Source organism: Rhinopithecus roxellana, chromosome 5 (genome assembly GCF_007565055.1).
Source record: "Rhinopithecus roxellana isolate Shanxi Qingling chromosome 5, ASM756505v1, whole genome shotgun sequence".
Taxonomy (NCBI): domain Eukaryota; kingdom Metazoa; phylum Chordata; class Mammalia; order Primates; family Cercopithecidae; genus Rhinopithecus; species Rhinopithecus roxellana.
The window spans coordinates 167,955,080-167,974,188 of record NC_044553.1 but is presented as its reverse complement, the minus strand read 5'-3'; the positions used below and the strand labels follow the sequence as shown (position 1 = coordinate 167,974,188).

Below are 19,109 nucleotides of genomic sequence, written 5' to 3'. Positions count from 1 at the left end.
TCTCAAAACAAACAAACAAACAAACAAACAACAACAACAACAAAAACAGATGGGTTGAATATAACAGACAAAATAACTACAAATGCAAAGGGAATTCCCGGCCCAGCTAACAAAGATGACAATAAATCACAGGGGATGGGGCCAGGTGTGTGCTAATGGCCAGTGAAGAGTTTTGAGCAGACTCAGGAGTATTGGCAAAATGGTCTAACTTACTACAAATAGCTAGTATCTCAGAAGTGACTGCACTACCAAAGGGAGCCACAGACAAGTTAGTCCTACTCCCAAACCACAGCAATAGATGATGTTACAAAAGGTAAACTCATAAACAAATAAAGCATAACGGAAGGAAGACAGTATAATTTCTCAATCTCTCTAATGCTTATTCCAGAACTTCCCAATCTTCCCAAGGCCTGCCATGTCTGCTCAACTCCCTGCAGATGATTCTATCTCAGACTGGATGGAGAAGATGGAGTTCATCCAATCAAGCTTCTCTGGACCTTCATTGGGCAATCCCTTCTCCCTTTTCCCAACCTTTGCTCCAGCTTGTTCTGTGTCTCTAGACATCCATCAGAGAACTTGTAGCCATATCCAGGTGTCTCTTCTCCATCTTGGTTCTTGATATAGTTTGAATGTATGTCTTAGCCAGATCTCATGTTGAATTGTAATCCCCAGTGTTGGAGGTGGGGCCTGGTGGGAGGTGGTTGAATCAAGGGGTGGTTTCTCATGAATGGTTTAGCATCATCCTCTTGGTGCTGCCCTCTTGATAGTGAGTTATTGTAAGACCTGGTCATTTAAAAGTATGTGGTACTTCCCCCCACCCCCGCCATCACCAACTCTCTCTCTTGATCCTGCTTTCGTGATGTGATGTGCCTGTTCTCCCTTCACTTTCTATACCACGATTGTAAGCTTGCTGAGGCCTCCTCAGAAGCAGATGCTAGTGCCATGCTTCCTATACAGCCTGCAGAGCCAAGAGCCAATCAATCAAGCCTCTTTTCTTATAAATTACCCAGTCTCAGATATTTCTTTTCTTTTTTTTTTTTTTTTTTTTTGAGACAGAGTCTCGCTCTGTTGCCCAGGCTGGAGTGCGGTGGCTGGATCTCAGCTCACTGCAAGCTCCGCCTCCCGGCTTTACACCATTCTCCTGCCTCAGCCTCCCGAGTAGCTGGGACTACAGGCGCCCGCCACCTTGCCCGGCTAGTTTTTTGTATTTTTTAGTAGAGACGGGGTTTCACCATGTTAGCCAGGATGGTCTCGATCTCCTGACCTCGTGATCCGCCTGTCTCGGCCTCCCAAAGTGCTCAGATATTTCTTTACAGCAATGCAAGAACGGCCTCACACAGTCCTCTTGCCCCAATGCAGGATCTGACACTATTGACCACCTTCTTCTTGACACTCTCCCCCTGGGCTTATGTGACTTATTCTTTTCTGATTCTTCTCCCCATTTTACTGCCTTCTATGTCTCCTCTTTCTCTCTCCATTTATTTTATTTATTTATTTATTTATTTTTTTGAGACTGGATCTTGCTCTGTTGCCTCACGTTGGAATGCAGTGGCACGAACACAGCTCACTGCAGCCTCAGCCTCCCAAGCTCAAGCAATCCTCCCATCTCAGCCTCCCAAGTAGCTGGGGCTACAGGCATATGCCATCATGCCTGGCTAATTTTTCTATTTTTTTTTTTTTTTTGTAGAGATGGGGTTTTGCCTTGTTGCTCAGACTAGTCTTGAAACCCTGGGCTCAAGTGATCCACCCACCTCAGCCTCCCAAAGGGGTGGGATTATAGGTATGAGCCACCATGCCTGGTCTCTCTTCATTTCAAAGTGTAGGTGTTACCCAAGTATCTATCCCTGACACTTTATCCCCTAGCAACCTCTACACTTCAGCTCCTATAAGCTCATCACATTCAAATGTACCCCCACCAGCCTGTCAGCCCCACACCCTCCTCTCCTTCCTGAGCTCCAGTCCTCAATTCCTAACTGCATGCCAGACATTTCCACTAGGACAATCTGATGTAGCATCAGATTAAATATGTCCACAATCTAACTTCTCACCTTCTGCAGAACCTGACCTCAGGCAGGACTGAAGCCTGGGCCTATCAACAGGCATTCTATCTGGGAAATTGACCTTCCTTTCACACAGTCTCACAGTAGACTATCCATAATGTATCGGGGGTGACTCTGCATCAATTATTTGCACCCACTGAGCAGACAGGCAGATAGCCAGAGATTCCAGAATAGGTGGGTGATACTGTGGAGGTGACATAAACCCCTATGCAAGTGCAGAGGTGAGCTTCTTGGGCTTAGAGGACTCCACCCTCTGCATGAGTGCTGTCAGCAGCAACTGTGCGTCTCCAAAGGGGGATCTTGGGGGAGTTGGAAAGCCCATGTTATATCCAGGAGCAGGTTGCATTGTTTCCTGTTTGTGAAATAGCCTTCAAAAGGGAAAAGATACCATATCTTTTAAGAATATTAAGTTTATATCCTTTAAGTCTGAATATTGTCAACTTTTTGTCGATTACAACCATCCTGTGAAAATCATATATCTTGCCTCCCAATCCACCCCGCCAACTACTTTCCCTATTCACTCTTCTATGTGCTTAAGCTCAAGACATAGGATGTATCCTTTCACTCTCTCTTTTGTCCCCACATTTAGTCAATTATAAAGTGCTTATTTCATTTTGAAGGGTCTCCCATCTGTTCTCTCTTTGCCAGTCCAACCATCCTCATTATTTCTCCCTTGGACACAATATCTCATCAAAACATGATTCCAAAAAATTAAAGTAATAGATAAACATAGCAAAAACTAAAATAAAATAGTAGGGAACTTATAAAGAAACCAACAATTCCCCACTCCACCCTTCCTCCCTAGAGGTAACTTCTCTTCAGCCATTTAGTTCTTAGGAGAGTTATCTCATAGCTCTATAAAATATGCTTATAGCTCTATTTCTCACTTGCCAACTGTAGTCATTCTCTATTCATGTCTTACTATATAAAATGAGGATTTGGGGTCACTTATGACTTATGTCCCTAAATAATCCCTTCTTCAAATTTTTAAAATTTTCTTTTCATTTTGGTTCTTCTATTAGCCTTCTATTTGTGGTTTTGGTGTTTTTCTTCTTCCTTTTTTTTGAGACGGAGTCTCACTCTGTCGCCCAGGCTGGAGTGCAGTGGCATGATCTTGGCTGACTGCAACCTCCACCTCCTGGGTTTAAATGATTCTTCTGTGTCAGCCTCCTGAGTAGCTGGGATTACAGGGGCACGCTGCCATGCCTGGCTAATTTTTTGTATTTTAGTAGAGACAGGGTTTCACTGTGTTGCCCAGGCTGGCCTCAAACTCCTGAGCTCAGGCAATCTGCCCACCTTGGCCTCCCAAAGTGCTAGGATTAAGGCATGAACAATCACACCGGCTTTTTTTTTTTTTTTTTTTTTTTTTTTTAATACGGTCTCAACTGTCGCCCAGGCTGGAGTACAGTGGTGCGATCTCGGCTCACTGCGACCTCTGCCTCCCAGGTTCAAGCGATTCTCCCACCTCAGCCTCTCAAGTAGCTGGGACTACTGGCACGCAACACCACACCCGGCTAATTTTTGTAGTTTTAGTAGAGACGGAGTTTCACCATGTTGGCCAGGCTGGTCTCAAACTCCTGACCTCATGTGATCTGCCTGCCTCAGCCTCCTAATGTGCTGGGATTACAGGTGAGAGCCACCATGCCCGGCCCTATTTATGTTTTAAAATAATATACTTTAAGTGGTTTCTTATTTCATAAACATTAAAAAGTATTTTTCAATTCCTTGCTACATATGATATATTAATACACACTACTGTCCTATCCTCTCTTCCATCTCACTTATTTCCAACCTTCCATATTGCATCAGATGTACTTTTATTTCATTTTGCCATGGTTCATAATATTTCATTCTATTAGGTAACTAACATTCTATATTTTATCTATAGCTACGTGCTGAAAATTGAAAGTCAATCAGTTGTATTTATTATTATGACTATGTAAACACTGTTTCCTAATAGGGCTAAGTCATTTGCTAAGATTACATTTCTTGTCCTAAAGTTCTATTAGTTGACTGACTACCTGGATTGGTCCTCTATGTTTATTTTTTCTTTCATATGATCTGTCCTTGTCTTTGTTTGTAATTTACACACTAAGAGATTTCTCTGACATTATATTCTAACCTTTCTTATGGAATTTTTAAATTTTAGTAGTCATTTATTTAGTTTCTAAGAACTCTTTTTGGTCCTCAGATCATTGCCTTCTAAGAGCTTCCTACTCTTATTCTGTGGATGCAGTATCTTAAATTCACTCTCAGGGTGCTAGTTGGAGTATACATTTTTGAGTCCTTTGTTTCAACATCATCACCTCTGTATCCTTTGGGGTCAGTTCTTCCATTTAACTTTCATGCCACTGATTTTCTTCATGTGACTAATAATCCATTTTTTCTTTATTAAAGAGTTTAATAAACTTATTTTCGAATAGTTTTAGATTTACAGAAAAGTTGTGAAAATTGTACAGAGAGCTCCCATATATACACCCAGGCTTGATCTGTTATAAATATCTTGCATTAGTATGTTACATGTGTTACAACCGATGAACTAATTGCAATTAGTTCATTAATTCATTATATATTATTATTAGCTAAAGTCTATATTTTATTCAGATTTCCTTAGTTTTTGCCTACTGTCCCTTTTTCTGTTCCAGGATCCCATCCAGGACACCACAATACATTAATACATTAAGCTGTCATGTCTCCTGAGGCTCCTCTTGGCTGTGACGGTTTTCCTTGTTTTTGATGACCTTGACAGCGTTGAGAAGTACTGGTTAGGTATTTTGTGGAATGCCCCTCAATTGGGATTTTTCTGATGCTCTTTGTCACGATTAGATTGGGATTACGGGTTTGGGGGAGGAGGACCACAGAGATAAATTTCCATTCTCAGCACATCCTGTCAGGGTACATGCTATCAACATGAATGATCACTGTGGAAGTTAACCTTGATCAGCTATCTGAGGTAGTATTTGTCAGGTTTCTCCCCTGTAAAACTACTGCCTTTATCCCCATTCCCATACTGTGCTCTTTGGAAGAAGGTCACTGTACACAGCCCACACTTAGGGTGTGGGGAGTTATACTCCACAGCCATTCACTGTGAAGGCAAAAGGTACATGTGCTTTTTTTTGGAGGGTTGTAAGTTGTACACTTCCACTGGTTTTCTTCCTAGATGGCGCTATGTACACAGGTGGGGCATGCCAAGTGGCAGGCTTCACACGCGGGTGAACAGGCAGGGAATCATCAAGCTGGGGGCTCTACTCAAATGGGGAAGGCTTTACTCTGCAGCTGCCAGCTCTGCTTTCGCATCCCTAGATCTCCGTAGTGAGCTCATTCAATCCCTTTAGAAAATAATCTTGTCTTTTCTTTTTCTCCCTTAAAAATAAAATACCTGCTACTTTTTACTGGCAGACATAGAGGCTAGGAAATGGTTCTAAAGGAAGAATTTAAATTACCTTTCAGATATTTGTAGCCCTTTTTACTCCTGCATCTTTGGTATATTTCCCAACCAGAGTCTTTCGAGGGTTCTGTCTTCCCACCTCCTGCCACCTCCCGTGTTATATTTTAGGCTTACAGCCTCCTCCACTCTGTGCTGTATTAAATGTTTTGAAGAACAGCTAGAATATGTCACTGCTTTACTTGATGTCACTGATTTACTTTAATAGTAATAATAAAAGGTTTTCTATTTCCTGTTAAATAAAATTCAAACTCTTCAGCTCCCAACCAGGCATGGTGGCTCACACCTGTAATCCCAGCACTTTAGGAGGCCAGGGAAGGAGGGTCATTTGAGACCAGGAATTCGAGACTAGCTTGGGCAACATAGCAAGACCTTGTCTCTACAAAAAATTTAAAAATTAGCCAGGTATGGTCGTGCACACCTGTAGTCCAGGCTATTTGGGAGGCTGAGGTGGGAGGATTGCTTGAGCCCACGAGGTCGAGGCTACAGTGAGCCATGACCACACCACTGCACTCCAGTCTGAGTGACAGAGTGAGACCCTGTCTCAAAAACTACATACATACATACATACATACATACATACATACATACATAATAAAAAAAAACACAAAGTCTTCAGTTCCTTATTCAGATTCATTTAGAATCTGGCTGTAACCAGCGTCAAAACTTATTTCCATCGGTGTCCTTTCAGATCCTTTGCGCCAAACAAACAGAAAGACATAGTTATCTGTAAGTGTCACAAACTTTCTGGACTCTGCGCCTTTGAGCTTGCTGTTTCTGTCTCTGAATGCCTTGCTCCTCTCTCTCAGGTCTAAATTCTAGTCACACATTAAGGTCCATCTTAAATGCAATTCTCCTAGGAAAAAAAAATCATTTCTACTTTTCCCAACACTTATCTGTATTTGTATTATAGCTACTTGTGTGCATATTTTATTAGCAGCCTGAACACTGAGTTGAGAGTAGAACTCGAGCTGGTTTCTTTCATTATAGTATTACCCCAGAGCCTCGCACGTAATGGGAATTTAAAATGTATTACCAATGTAAAGCGAACAGTTTTGAGGGCAAATCATACCTATCAGGATGCTATCAGGAGGGAGGAAGTATGGTTTCTGATGAATATGTTCTCAGCAGCCTTTCAAGGAGGCTTGAAAAAGTTTTACACCTAAGGTTTTGCTTTGTTTTGCTTTTTAATAAAACATTGTAAAATATTGTAAACTGGGAGTGATGAGGTCTTTTGTTATAGCTATAAACCTGTGAGAAAAGGGTAGAAATAAAGGGGTACATTTTAAAACAGATAATTGGGTTCCATGAATCAGTGTTGAATTCATTTTTTTTTTTTTTTTGGATGTTGTCTCACTCTGTCACCCAGGCTAGAGTGCAGTGGCACGATCTTGGCTCACTGCAACCTCTGCCTCCTGGGTTCAAGCGATTCTCCTGCCTCAGCCTCCTGAGTAGCTGGGACTACATGTGTGTGCCACCATGCCTGGCTAATTTTTGTATTTTTTAGTAGAGACAGGCTTTCATCATATTGGCCAGCTGGTCTCAAACTCCTAACTTTGCGATCTGCCCATCTTGGTCTCCCAAAGTGCTGGGATTACAGGTGTATCATATTTGTAAATGATTTAGAGAAACAAAATGATTTGTAGCATAAAACATCCAAGGCTACTCTTTTCATAAAATATCGAATCTGGTTACACTGATTGCGCGGTTAATCAAATAATACCCTACAGGAGGAAAATATCCAAACTAAGATGGTGGAATAATGAGACCCTCACCACAACTTTCAATCCAGGAATGATTTCTCAGAAGCATCATCTATCATTGCAGATGGCAGAATATGGTATTTTGACCACCAAGACCAAGAAAATGGTGGACACCAATAAGGAAGGTACCAAACACAAAAGAGAAACATCATTTCTGAAAAACATTAGGGTCCAGGTCCTGTCTGTGTGAGATTTCTTTTGACTCACCTCTAGAACAAGATAATGAATGTGAAATGGTTCAAAAAGGACAAATTGATAATGCAATATAAAAACACCAAGGTAGATTCAAAAGATAAAGATTCTTCACTGAGACAGATTAAAAACATATACAGGTATGTTCTCAACTTTGTTAAAGGCATCACCCTTTTACAAACCATATTTTGGATGGTGCTAGCAGGGTCACATCTTATGCTTGGGTGGCCCATGGGTTCTTATATATTTATTACAGAGACACGAACTTCCTCTCTGACCCTGTCTTCTGCAGTGCTGTTCTGGCATAAGCCCTTGAGCCTGGGAAAGGGATATACAACTAGTGGATGTCTCTGCAGGTCTAAATAATGATTTGTAGTACGGAGTAGAGACTACATATATAACGCACTTAGTTCCACATCTGACAAAAAATTGACATTAACAAAAAAGTAGAGGCCAGGGTTGGTGGCTCATGCCTGTAATCCCAGCACTCTGGGAGGCCAAGGCGGCCAGATTACTTGAGGTCAGGAGTTCGAGACTAGCCTGGCCAACATGGTGAAACCCCATCTCGACTAAAAATACAAAAATTAGCCAGGCATGGTGGCAGGCGCCTGTAATCCCAGCTACTCAGGAGGCTGAGGCAAGAGAATTGCTTGAACCCAGGAGGTGAAGGTTGCAGTGAGCCAAGATTGGGCCATTGCACTCCAGCCTGGACGACAAGAGCAAGACTCTGTCTCAAAAAAAAAAATATATATATATATATCTTAGTTCTGTCCACTGAAAGGCTCTGAAAGCAACAATACTCTGGCAGAAGTTAGCTTTCTTAATTCCAGGTCTTGGTTTCTAAATACTTTCTTATTAGTATTTGAAAAAACTAGAGATTCCTGTGGAAATGGCTGAATTCCATGACTGGAGTAGGAAAAGTACAACTTATGCCTGGAATATCTAGTACCAGAAAGCAAGGAAGTGCTTGAAGACTAATGGGCATGTTACAAAAAGACACAAGGAGGCCAGCTTCAAGGGGGTCTGCTAGCTGCAATATAGGCATTTTGAGCACCAAAAATGACTGTGACTAATTATTAAAAAGTGAATAAATACAAATACATGAATTGGAGAGAGAGGGAGAGTATGAGCTTGAGGAAGAGCCCTCATTTAAATTATTTAGTGTAACTATTATATCAAATTATCTCTTTGAAAACTGTAATTAAAGGGAAATAATTAAGCATTTTTTTGCCTCTTTACGAGAAACTTTTGTTCAATCCAGATGATGAGACAAAACTCTTTAAAAAAAATAGAGCAATTCTAGCTAATAAGTGTACAAAAAAATGTGAAAATTAGAAAATCCTCAATTTCCAGTCCCCAGTGAAATAACCAACTTAGGTAAGGATCATCAATAGATGCTAAAATATTTAGATGAAAAGTCACTGGGGAAATAATATTGCAAGAGGAATGGATAACTTAGAAGAAATGCACAAATTCCTAGAAACATGCAACCTACCAAGACTAAATTATGAAGAGACAGAAATCTGAACAGACCAATAACAAGTAAGGAGACTGAATCAGGAATCAAAAATTTCCTACCAAAGAAAAGCTCAAGGCCTGATGGCTTCATTGCTGAATTCCACCAAACATTTAAAGAACAACTAATACCAATACTTCTCAAACTCTTCTAAAACTTTGAAGAGGAGGGAATGCTTCCAAACTCATTTCAAAAGGCCAGCATAACCCTGATACTAAAGCCAGACAAGGAAAAGAAAACTATGGGCCAATATCCCTGATGAACATAGATGCAAAAATCCTCGGCATAATATTAGCAAACTGAATTCGACAGCATCTTAAAAGAATCATTCACCATGTTCAGGTGAGATCTATCCCTGGGATGCATGCATGGATCTACATATGCAAACCAATACACGTGATACATCAACTTAACAGAACCCAGGATGAGAAGCCCACAAATAACTTGTTAACTGCAAAGGGAAAGACAACCTGTATGATGGAGAAATCTCCTTAATCGAATGGTCAAATTTAGTATCGCTAAAGGTGAGATGGCTCCTGAGGTGATGCAACATAAAGTTCCAGGCACAGAGTATGAGGCATTCTTGCCAAAATGTTTAAACAGAATCAAATCAAAATCTTAGCCCTAACTTCCAGTTTATAAGAAGCACATGGTACAAAGGAGCAAGTAAAATAAGACCATGAGAACATTACCAGACTAATCCAAAATGTGAGACATTCAACAAGATATCTGGCCTCTTCTGTCCAAAATAGCAAAGCATTAGGGGAAAAAATGGTGGAAATTTCTAGATAAATAGATTCTAGAGACATAAGAAGCAAATGCCTCAACCCAGACCATATTCTGGTTTGAGGGGAAAAAAGAAACAGCTGTAAAAGACAATTGTGGAACAATCTGGGGAATCCTGAATGTGGAACCTGGCAATTAGCTTATCTTCAGGATTATATTAGGGAATGATAGGTAATTTTCTCAGTTGCAATAATAGTGTTAGGGCTTTATAGGGAATGTCATTATTAGGAGTTACAAAGTGAAGTATTTAAGGTATAATCTTGTGTAAAACATACCTCAAATGGTTCGGGGGAAAACACGTACATTATATATCCATTCACTAAATATGGCAAAATATTAAGTGTTAAATCTAGATGATGGGTCTATGAATGCTCATAGTACTGTTTTTTCATATTTTCTTTACGTTTGAAAATATGTATGTTAAAAAGGTGAGAATAAAAGGAAAGGCATCTTTTTAATGAATGAGATGTGGGGAGATGATCCATGAACATTTTAGAGGCTGTAAAGGCTTTTCTTTATTGTTCATTTATTCTCTGTTCCCTTATATAAGCCAGGTATTAGGCTAGGTATGGAAATATGAAAAGGAGTAAGATAAGGCAGCTGCCTTCAAGGATCTCACTGTCTAGGGGAGGGGAAACACAAATATCTCAACATCATGGAGTGAGTGTGATGACAGAGATATGCATTCGATCAACAAATATGTCCTATGTGCTGGGTGCTGTGCTAGGTGCTGAAGATACAATGAAGGAAGTAAGCATGGTCCTTGAATTCACCGAGCTCCTGTCCCTGTGAGGGAGACACAATGATAGAATCACAATTGTGGAAGGTGCTAGGCATAAAATGTACAGAGTACTACAGCAACAGAGAAGAAAGGAAACACAGCCAGCTCTGGGGTGGGGATTGGGAGTGGGTGGAGAACAGGCGTCGAAGTTTTAAAGGCTGACTAGAAATTAGTCAATCAGAGGACCTAGAGGTGGGGGTGCAGAGACATGTAGACACAAAATAGCCCCCTGTGCTCAGGGAACTAGACGGAATCGCGGGAGCAGGGAAGGAAGCAATGGGCTGAGGAGATGATGTGAGTGGGTGTCGCATCTTAATGAGCAGATTGAGGAATCTGGGCTTTCTCCTGTAGGCTCTAGGAGCTGAGAACATTCACATCAGGTGATGGCTGCTGCCATGCGAGGCTGGGCCCAAACAGGGGATAGTGTGAATCCTGTTCTTGGCTACATCTCCTTGTGCTTTGGGTGCCTGCCCACTGGGCTCTGTCGGCTCCCTGAAGAACCCCAGGGATTTTCTGGGGTCAACTCTATGCCAGTGGGCAGCAGGAAGGGTTTCAGACTGAACACTTGCTGAGACTCAAGCCATGGGAGCTGGGAATTCTGGAGGAAGAGCAAGAGGGGTTCAGGCAAGAGGCCCACCCGTACTGAAGCTTGGTTTCTCCTAGACCTCCATAGGGGATCTTTTCAGGCCTTAAACTAAGTAGAGCTTTAATCCTGGCTAATGATACAATCGCACAAATTTAGCCTCAGGATAGGGATGGCTATTTGCCACTGCCGCAGGAAAATAAAGTTATAAGGATAAACTACTCGGGGCTATTTTACGTACTCTGATATAATCTGACTAGGTGACTGCCTTGTCAAGACCGTGAGCTGTCAGTGACCACGGGTTCATCATTTTTACGCTCTCGGTACTTAGCACAGAGCTAAATGAATCAGGCCTTGCATTATAAAGCACAGATCTATCTACCGTGTCATATGCTATGGTCCAGCTTTCCTGCCCTACCCTGGTGGGCTGACTTTTCTCCCCTAATAACTGTCTCTACTGGTCTGCCTCGAATCTCGGGGTCCAGAAATCTGACCCTTTAACCTGGGGAAGGGTCAGCCAGTAATAGAGAATGGCTCTGGGCCCAGTATTCATCCACCCTTGAGTTGAGTATTCTCCCAATGAAATAGATATACGCTTGCCAGGACAATCCTGCAGAACCTTAACAGCTAAACGCCTGGGACAGGGTCCTAGAAGAAAGAAAGCTCCTAACAAGTGCCTGTTGGCATCCCCCAGAATGTGCAAGTTCTGTCATTTCCCCACTCTCATGTCTATGTCTATGTTGTATCTCCTTTCAACAGCAGGAACAAAACCCCAGTCCTTAAGGGTCTGGGCATTAGTGGACAGGAGCCAAGGTGCCTAAGGACAAAGCTCAGGACCCAGGACAAGGTTAGACAGGTGCCATAGCAGCTCCAAACTACCCAAAACCCAGGAACCCACCCACCCAAGGCAGCAAGATGATGATGCAAACATAAAGGTCGGGTGGGAAAGGCTGTGTGAAAATGGGAATCCCCCAGAGCGGGAGGATGTAAAGCAGCAAGTCCTGTATCCGTCTCAAATTACCATGAAATCCCACCTCCTGGAATCCCCCATCAGCAAGTGTCCGCTGTACCTGGCCTGCTACCACCTAAAGACTGAGCGCAGCCAGCGGGACTGGGAAAGGCTGGGCGATGCTGGCAGTGAAGGGTAAGTGGGACCACTCGCAAGGAGAGGGTAAGGCGGGCAGGGATGGACTTTGCGGGGATGGGGGGTGGTGTCTTGAGGGAGCCCACAGAGAAGAGGCCTCCTCCAGAGGAGCGGGTGGCTTGGATGGCCCGTGAAAGTCCTCCTCCTGGATCCCTGAACATCCCCACGTCCGGGCCCCTCAGATCCCGGCCGCCAGCCCTGGGAACCTCGGTGGGGCGACTGGGGCACCGGCTGCCTCCACGGGCCGGTTCTGACTCAGGGGCTCGGCCCGGAGCTACTCAACCCCCTCTGCCCACGGAGTTGTCGCGCGCAGTCAGCGCCCCAAACTCGCGCGCGGCCCGGCGCCCCCTCGGGGCCCACCTCCCTGGCCGGCCGCCGCGCCTACCTGTGCCCGCGGCTCGGCTCCTCCTCGCTGGCGCTGCCCCAGCCGGGGCTGAGGTACCGGGCCGGGTCCCCGGCGCCCCGCGTCTCCGCCCCCTCCTCCTCGTCCTCCAACTCGTCCACGTCCTCGGCCTCCTGGATGGCGACGCGGATCTGCACCGCCGTCTCAGGCCCGGGCCGAGCCTCCCCGCCAGACTGGGCCATGGCTCGCGGGACTGCGGCGCCGCCGGGGTCCTCACGCCGCGAGGCCCAGCCAGCCGGTCGGCAGCGACTGCAACGAGGGGGCGGGGGCGGTGCGAGCGCGCCCGCCGCTCGGCCCGGGGGAGGGACAGGGGTCGCGGCGCCCCGCCCCGCGCCGCCGCCGCCGCCACCACCACCACCACCCCGACCGCTAGTGGAGCGCCCGCGCAGGCGGGGCCTCGGAGGTGGAGGGCGGCTTTCCGGAGCTCCTCCCGCGGAGGCCTGTCCCGGAAGGATCCCCGCGACCCCCGATCCCTCCCTCAGTCCTCTCGCCGCTGTGGGGCCCCAGCCGGAGAAGAGGCGTCAGGGCTCCCTCCTCCTGCGCCTTCTTTCACGGCGCCGCAGGGATGGGCACAGCACAACTGACTTCTGTTTGTGCTTGACTCCGGGGGTGGCAGGCGCAGACCACAGCTCCAGGGGCTTCCAGGCCTCCTGCGTGTCTTCCCCACTGACGTGCCAAGATGAGAAAATCTCCATCGTTAGTCTCTTTGACATAATAACCACCCTAGATCGTGTCTTAGATCAGGGGCTCGGCTCCTGCCATGCCCTGTATCAGTTTTTCTCCAAGTGTGGTTCCCAGATCAGGAGCATCAGCTGTACCTGGGATCTTGTTAGAAATTGAATTCTTAGGGCTCATCCAGACCTCCTGAATCAGAATCTATTATTCAGAACTTTGTGTTTTAACAATGCCTCTAGGTGATGCTGAAGTTCACAAAAGTTGGAAAGCCGATGGCCTATAGAGTATGCCCTGCACATAGTATGCTCTCAGATATTTGTTGAATGAATAAAGGGAGCTATTGAAACCTCAGGATGTTCTAAAACACTGCCACCTTTACACGTTTAGCTTCAAATTGAGTTCCATCTCACCCCTCCAAATGTGACCCAGAAACTAGGGACAGGAGTATAGAAATGAATAAGACTAGTCGGGCGCAGTGGCTCACACCTGTAACCTCAGCATTTTGGGAGGCCGAGGCGGGCGGATCACGAGGTCAAGAGATTGAGATCATTCTGGCCAACATGGTGAAACCCTGTCTTTACTTAAAAAATACAAAAAGTAGCTGGACGTGGTGGCGTGCCCCTGTAGTCCCAGCTACTCGGGAGGCTGAGGCAGGAGAATCACTTGAACCTGGGAGGCGGAGGTTGCAGTGAGCCAAGATCGTGCCACTGCACTCCAGCCTGGGCAACAGAGCCAGACTCCGAGAAAGAAAAGAAAAGGCAAGGCAAGGCAGGGCAGGGCAGGGCAGGGCAAATGAATGAGACCTGAATCTGCTTTCATGTAGCACTTTATTTAGAGCCTTAAACATAATTTATCATATTAATTTGCCACACTGGGACCCCCAAACAACAGAACCCTGGACCAATACATTTGTTTTGATATAGGAAAGCAAGTTAGGATAGGCTCAGGAAATGAGGCCTCCTGGAGGGCAATGTCCTTGTGAAAGAACACTGTGTATAGGGTCCTGGGTTTCTGGGCAGGGCTTGGGAGAGACCCAGGGGCCCAGCGAGGACAGCCCCTCTTCTTAAGGACACTAGAATCTGTGTCCCTTTCTTTCTCAGATCTCTCTTTTGATAGAAGAGGTCCTAAAATAAGTAAGTAAAGGGAGAGAGAGAGACCTTTGCTGCTCTTGCTGTTTGTGCACCAGAACAGCTCACAGCCCTGGATCTGAGCTATTGGGAAAGGAAGAGGCAAGGGGTTGACCACATCTTTTTCCAGCCAGCTGTGCCTCCCTCCAGGGCTACAGAGGCTATAAGTCCTCTGCACAGACCTGTGATGAGGCTCAGAAGGACACAGCTGCAGCAGCCACCATGCCTTCCAGTTTGATAATTTCGGTTCCTGAATTTCACAAAGTGATACCCATTATCTATCTCATTTAAGCCATCTCGTGTGGCAAAGACATCAGGGGTTATTATTCCTACCCACAGTGATGGCTCACATTCGTCTCAGGTTTTATAGTTTATGAACAATTCATACATGTCATTTCAGGGTTTCCAAATGCCTGATCATAAGAGTCCCCTGGGGACTTTTCTTAAAATACAGATTCTGAAAATATAGTTTGAAAACTGACAGTTGGTGGGTGAATCTGGGCTGCAGAAGTGTTTTACTTGGTGAGAGTTTTGAAAAAAAGAAATTGAATTTATATGCCCTTACATTCAAACATATCTGCCTATGTTGTTTCTGTTATTACTTATTTCTGACTCCTCATAAAGGAATTTTGGATCTAGAAAGAATGTCAGACATCATCCAGCTCAGAGCTGCTCCTGGTAGGGAATGGGTAGTCTGGCAGAGTACCCAAGAATGGGTACTCTTGGGGGTACCCATTAAGTCATAGGATAAATATGGGGCATCTTTCTGGGGTATCAATTTTACTTAGATATTTGAGAGAAGAGCCACAACATATATATTAAAACAACTTGTAATATCTGTGAAATCAAATGCAAAACTTGCACAGAATGTATAAGGCAACTCACATAAGTTTCTCATTTATAGTAGTTGGCTTAGAATAATGCCTAGAGGAGCGGAGGACAGAAACCCTCATCTGCACTAGGGGTACTTCATAGGAGAAGTCCAACTTGATCACTTTTGCAATGAGGAGAGTGAGTCTCAGTGAGGCTTAGAGGGAAGGGCCTCTTCTTCCACTTTGTTGCACCCCATTTTGTCTAGCAGGGAGCCTTGCATCTGGGAACACTTGCTGATTTGCTTTGATTAGTCCTACCCACATACCCACCGTCTGTGTCACTGGTGAAGAAACCAGGGCTTTTAAAGGGCTCCTTCCGGTTTCCAGCTTATTCCTCCCCAGAGCTGTGGCAGGGGAAGGAGACCAGTCCCACCCAGGCCTGTCTTGAACATTGCTGCAGGGAGTTTGCATCACCACTGAGATGATTAGCAAAGCCTCTTTAAACAAAATTATGACCTCAGCCTGGAGCTGGCATCTTTCTCTTCCCTGGAATCTTGACAGCTCATTTTCATAGTAAACTCACAACGGGAAACAGCTTTTTCCATAGCTCCTGAGGATGAAACAAAAGGAAATACATTGACAAGCCATCAGGATGGACTGAGATTAGGTTGAAGGAAAAACTCAACCCTAGAAGACCTTTCCAGTATATACAAGGGTGTTGTTTGGAATCAATTGGAAATATTTTTGAGTGTGCCTGGCACTACAGCTGGAAACAAAGGACTTGGAATAAAATATTGTGGTGAAGCTGGGAAGTTGGGACAAGGCTAAGTGTTGAAGAGAAGAAGTGCAATCCCAGCTACTTGGGAGACTGAGGCAGGAGGAGCCCTTAATCCCAGGAGGTCGAGGCTGCAGTGAACCATGATGGCACCACTGCACTCCAGCTTGGGCAACAGAAAGAGACTCCATCTTCAAATTAAAGAAAAAAAAAAAGAGGTCTGTTTTAACTGTAGGTTAAGACGAGTCATTTAATCATTTGTTTAAACATGTACCAAATACCAGGACCTGTGCTATACTCAATTTTGTAAAATGCCTAAGACATGATCCATGAATACCAAGAGATGGAGGGAGCCTAGGAAAGACAGCCTTCAATAATAAGACAGTGTCTATGCACTAAATGCTGTGACAGAAATCCATATAGGGAGGCACAGCCAGTGAAAACATCCCCAAGGATGCTTTGAAACTGACTAGAAAAGCTCACACATAAGCAGCAGGGTATAATGGAAACATGCTCACTTTGTTATCAAATAGATCTGAATTCAGACTCCAGCCTTGCTGCTTCTTGGTTTCATAACCTCTCTGCTGTTCAGTTTTCTTACCTGTAAAATGTTCCGAATGATCCTCACTTAATTGAGTTGGGCACACAGATCAAACTAGGTTGTTTGTGAAAAATGTCTAGCAAAGACCTGGCCTAGATTAGACACTCAGTGTATGCTAGTAGATTATGATGCAGCCTTCCAAGAACCTTCATACCAGGAAAACCTTAACCTGAATGGGAAACACAAACATTCTAGTTGCTGAATGTATATATTGCTCCATTATAAATTAATAAATCAGGTTTCTTTTCTAGATGACATACTCTTATAAGTTGAATCTGGTCTGCAGAAGTGTTACTTCAGAGCCAATCTAATCCTGAATACACTGACAAAATGGAGGACTTCCCTGGGCCAGAAACCAGCATGTTTCTTTTTTTTTTTTTTTTGTCTTTTTTTTTTTTTTCCTTTTTGTGGAGAACGGGGTCTCGCTGTATTACCCAGGCAGGTCTCGAACTCCTGGGCTCAAGCTATCCTCCCGCCTCTGCCTCCCTGAGAGCTGGGATTACAGGCGTGAGCCACCGCGCCCGGCAGAAACCAGCATGTTTCTATAGTGTCTTTTTTTCTTTTTATGTTTTGAGACAGGGTCTTACGGCTGGGTGCAGAGGCTCACGCCTATAATCCCAGCACTTTGGGAGGCCGAGGCAGGCAAATCATTCGAGGTCAGGAGTTCAAGACCAGCCTGGCCAGCAGTGGTAGTAGTAGAAACTCTGTCTCTGCTAAAAATTAAAAAAATTTAGCCGGGCATGGTGGCAGGTGCCTGTAGTCCCACCTACTCGGGAGGGTGAGGCAGGAAAATTGCTTGAACCTGGGAGGCGGAGGTTGCAGTGAGCCGAAATTGTGCCATTGCACTCCAGCCTGGGTGACAAAGTGAGACTAGATCTCAGTTAAAAAAAAAAAAAAAAAAGGACCAAGAAGAAGCTTCTCCACTCCTTCTGGAATCTCTGCCTTATTCAGTCCACCTGCCTCTACTCCTGCCTCCACCGTGTCCATCAGGGTGACCCAGAAGTCCTACAGGGTGTCAACCTCTGGTCCCCGGGGCCTTCAGCAGCTGCTCCTACACAAGTGGGCCCAGTGCCCGCATCAGCTCCTTGAGCTTCTCCCAAGTGGGTAGCAGCAGCTTCTGGGGTGGCCTGGGTGGAGGCCGGGTGGTGAGGCCAGCGGTATGGGTGTGTGTCACCCCTGTCACGGTCATCCAGAGCCTGCTGAGCCTCCTTAACCTGGAGGTGGACCCCAACGTCCAGGCTGTGCACATCCAGGAGAAGGAGCAGATCGAGACCCTCAACAAGAAGTTTGCCTCCTTCATAGACAAAGTACCATTCCTGGAGCAGCAGAACGAGATGCTGGAGACCAAGTGGAGCCTCCTGCAGCAGCGGAAGACGGCTTGGAGCAACATAGACAACATGTTCCAGAGCTACATCAACAACCTTAGGCAGCAGCTGGAGACTCTGAGCCCGGAGAAGCTGAAGCTGGAGGTGGAGCTTGGCAACATGCAGGGGCTGGTGGAGCACTTCAAGAACGAGTATGAGGATGAGATCAATAAGCATACAGAGATGGAGAATGAATTTGTCCTCATCAAGAAGGATGTGGATGAAGCTTACACAAACCAGGTAGAGCTTGAGTCTTCCCTGGAAGGGCTGACTGATGAGATCGACTTCCTCAGGCAGCTGTATGAAGAGGAGATACGGGAGCTGCAGTCCCAGATCTCCGACATGTGTGTGGTGCTGCATGTGTGTGGTGCATGGACAACAGCCGCTTCCTGGACACGGACAGCATCATTGCTGAGGTCAAGGCGCAGTACGAGGAGATCGCCAACTGCAGCCGGGCAGACGCTGAGAGCATGCACCAGATCAAGTATGAGGAGCTGCAGACGCTGGCTGGGAAGCCCAGGGATGACCTGCGGCTTATAAAGACTGAGATCTCGGAGATGAACTGGAGCATCAGCTGGCTCCAGGCTGAGATTAAGGGCCTTGAAGGCCAGAGGGCTTTCCTGGAGGCCACCATCGCAGATGCAGAGCAGCATGGGGAGCTGGCCGTTAAGGATGCCAACGCCAACCTGTCCGAGCTGGAGGCTGCTCTGCAGTGGGCCAGGCAGGATATGGTGTGGCAGCTGCATGAATACCAGGAGCTGATGAATGTCAAGCTGACCCTGGACATCGAAATCAGCACCTACAGGAAGCTGCTGGATGCCAAGGAGAGCCGGCTGGAGTCTGGGATGCAGAACATGAGTATCCATACGAAGACCACCAGCGGCTATACAGGTGGTCTAAGCTCGACCTATGGGGGCCTCACAAGCCCTGGCCTCAGCTACAGCCTGGGCTCCAGCTTTGGCTCTGGCGCGGACTCCAGCTTTCCTTCAGCCGCACCAGCTCCACCAGGGCTGTGGTTGAAGAAGATGGAGACCCGCGATGGGAAGCTGGTGTCCCAGTCCTCTGATGTCCTGCCTAAGTGA

The 19,109-nt window shown here is 45.6% G+C and overlaps 1 protein-coding gene and 1 pseudogene across 4 annotated transcripts in view; one reads left to right on the top strand and one right to left on the bottom strand.

The window, feature by feature from the left end:
• Window positions 1–13,026, bottom strand: part of LARP6 (La ribonucleoprotein 6, translational regulator) — a 22,341-nt gene extending 9,315 nt beyond the window's left edge. Inside the window, exons 1-2 of one of the 4 annotated variants that reach the window (XM_030929767.1) lie at window positions 12,656–13,000; window positions 10,253–10,548 (exon numbers count right to left, since the gene is read on the bottom strand). In XM_030929767.1, the coding sequence (XP_030785627.1) occupies window positions 10,467–10,548; window positions 12,656–12,855 (282 nt within the window). In that variant the 5' untranslated portion in view covers window positions 12,856–13,000 and the 3' untranslated portion in view covers window positions 10,253–10,466. Of the gene's footprint in view, window positions 1–10,252; window positions 10,549–12,147; window positions 12,586–12,655 lie in introns of those variants that run through there. The other 3 variants (XM_030929763.1, XM_030929766.1, XM_030929765.1) reach the window with 3 other exon arrangements.
• LOC104662634 lies at window positions 12,854–19,109 on the top strand (annotated as a pseudogene).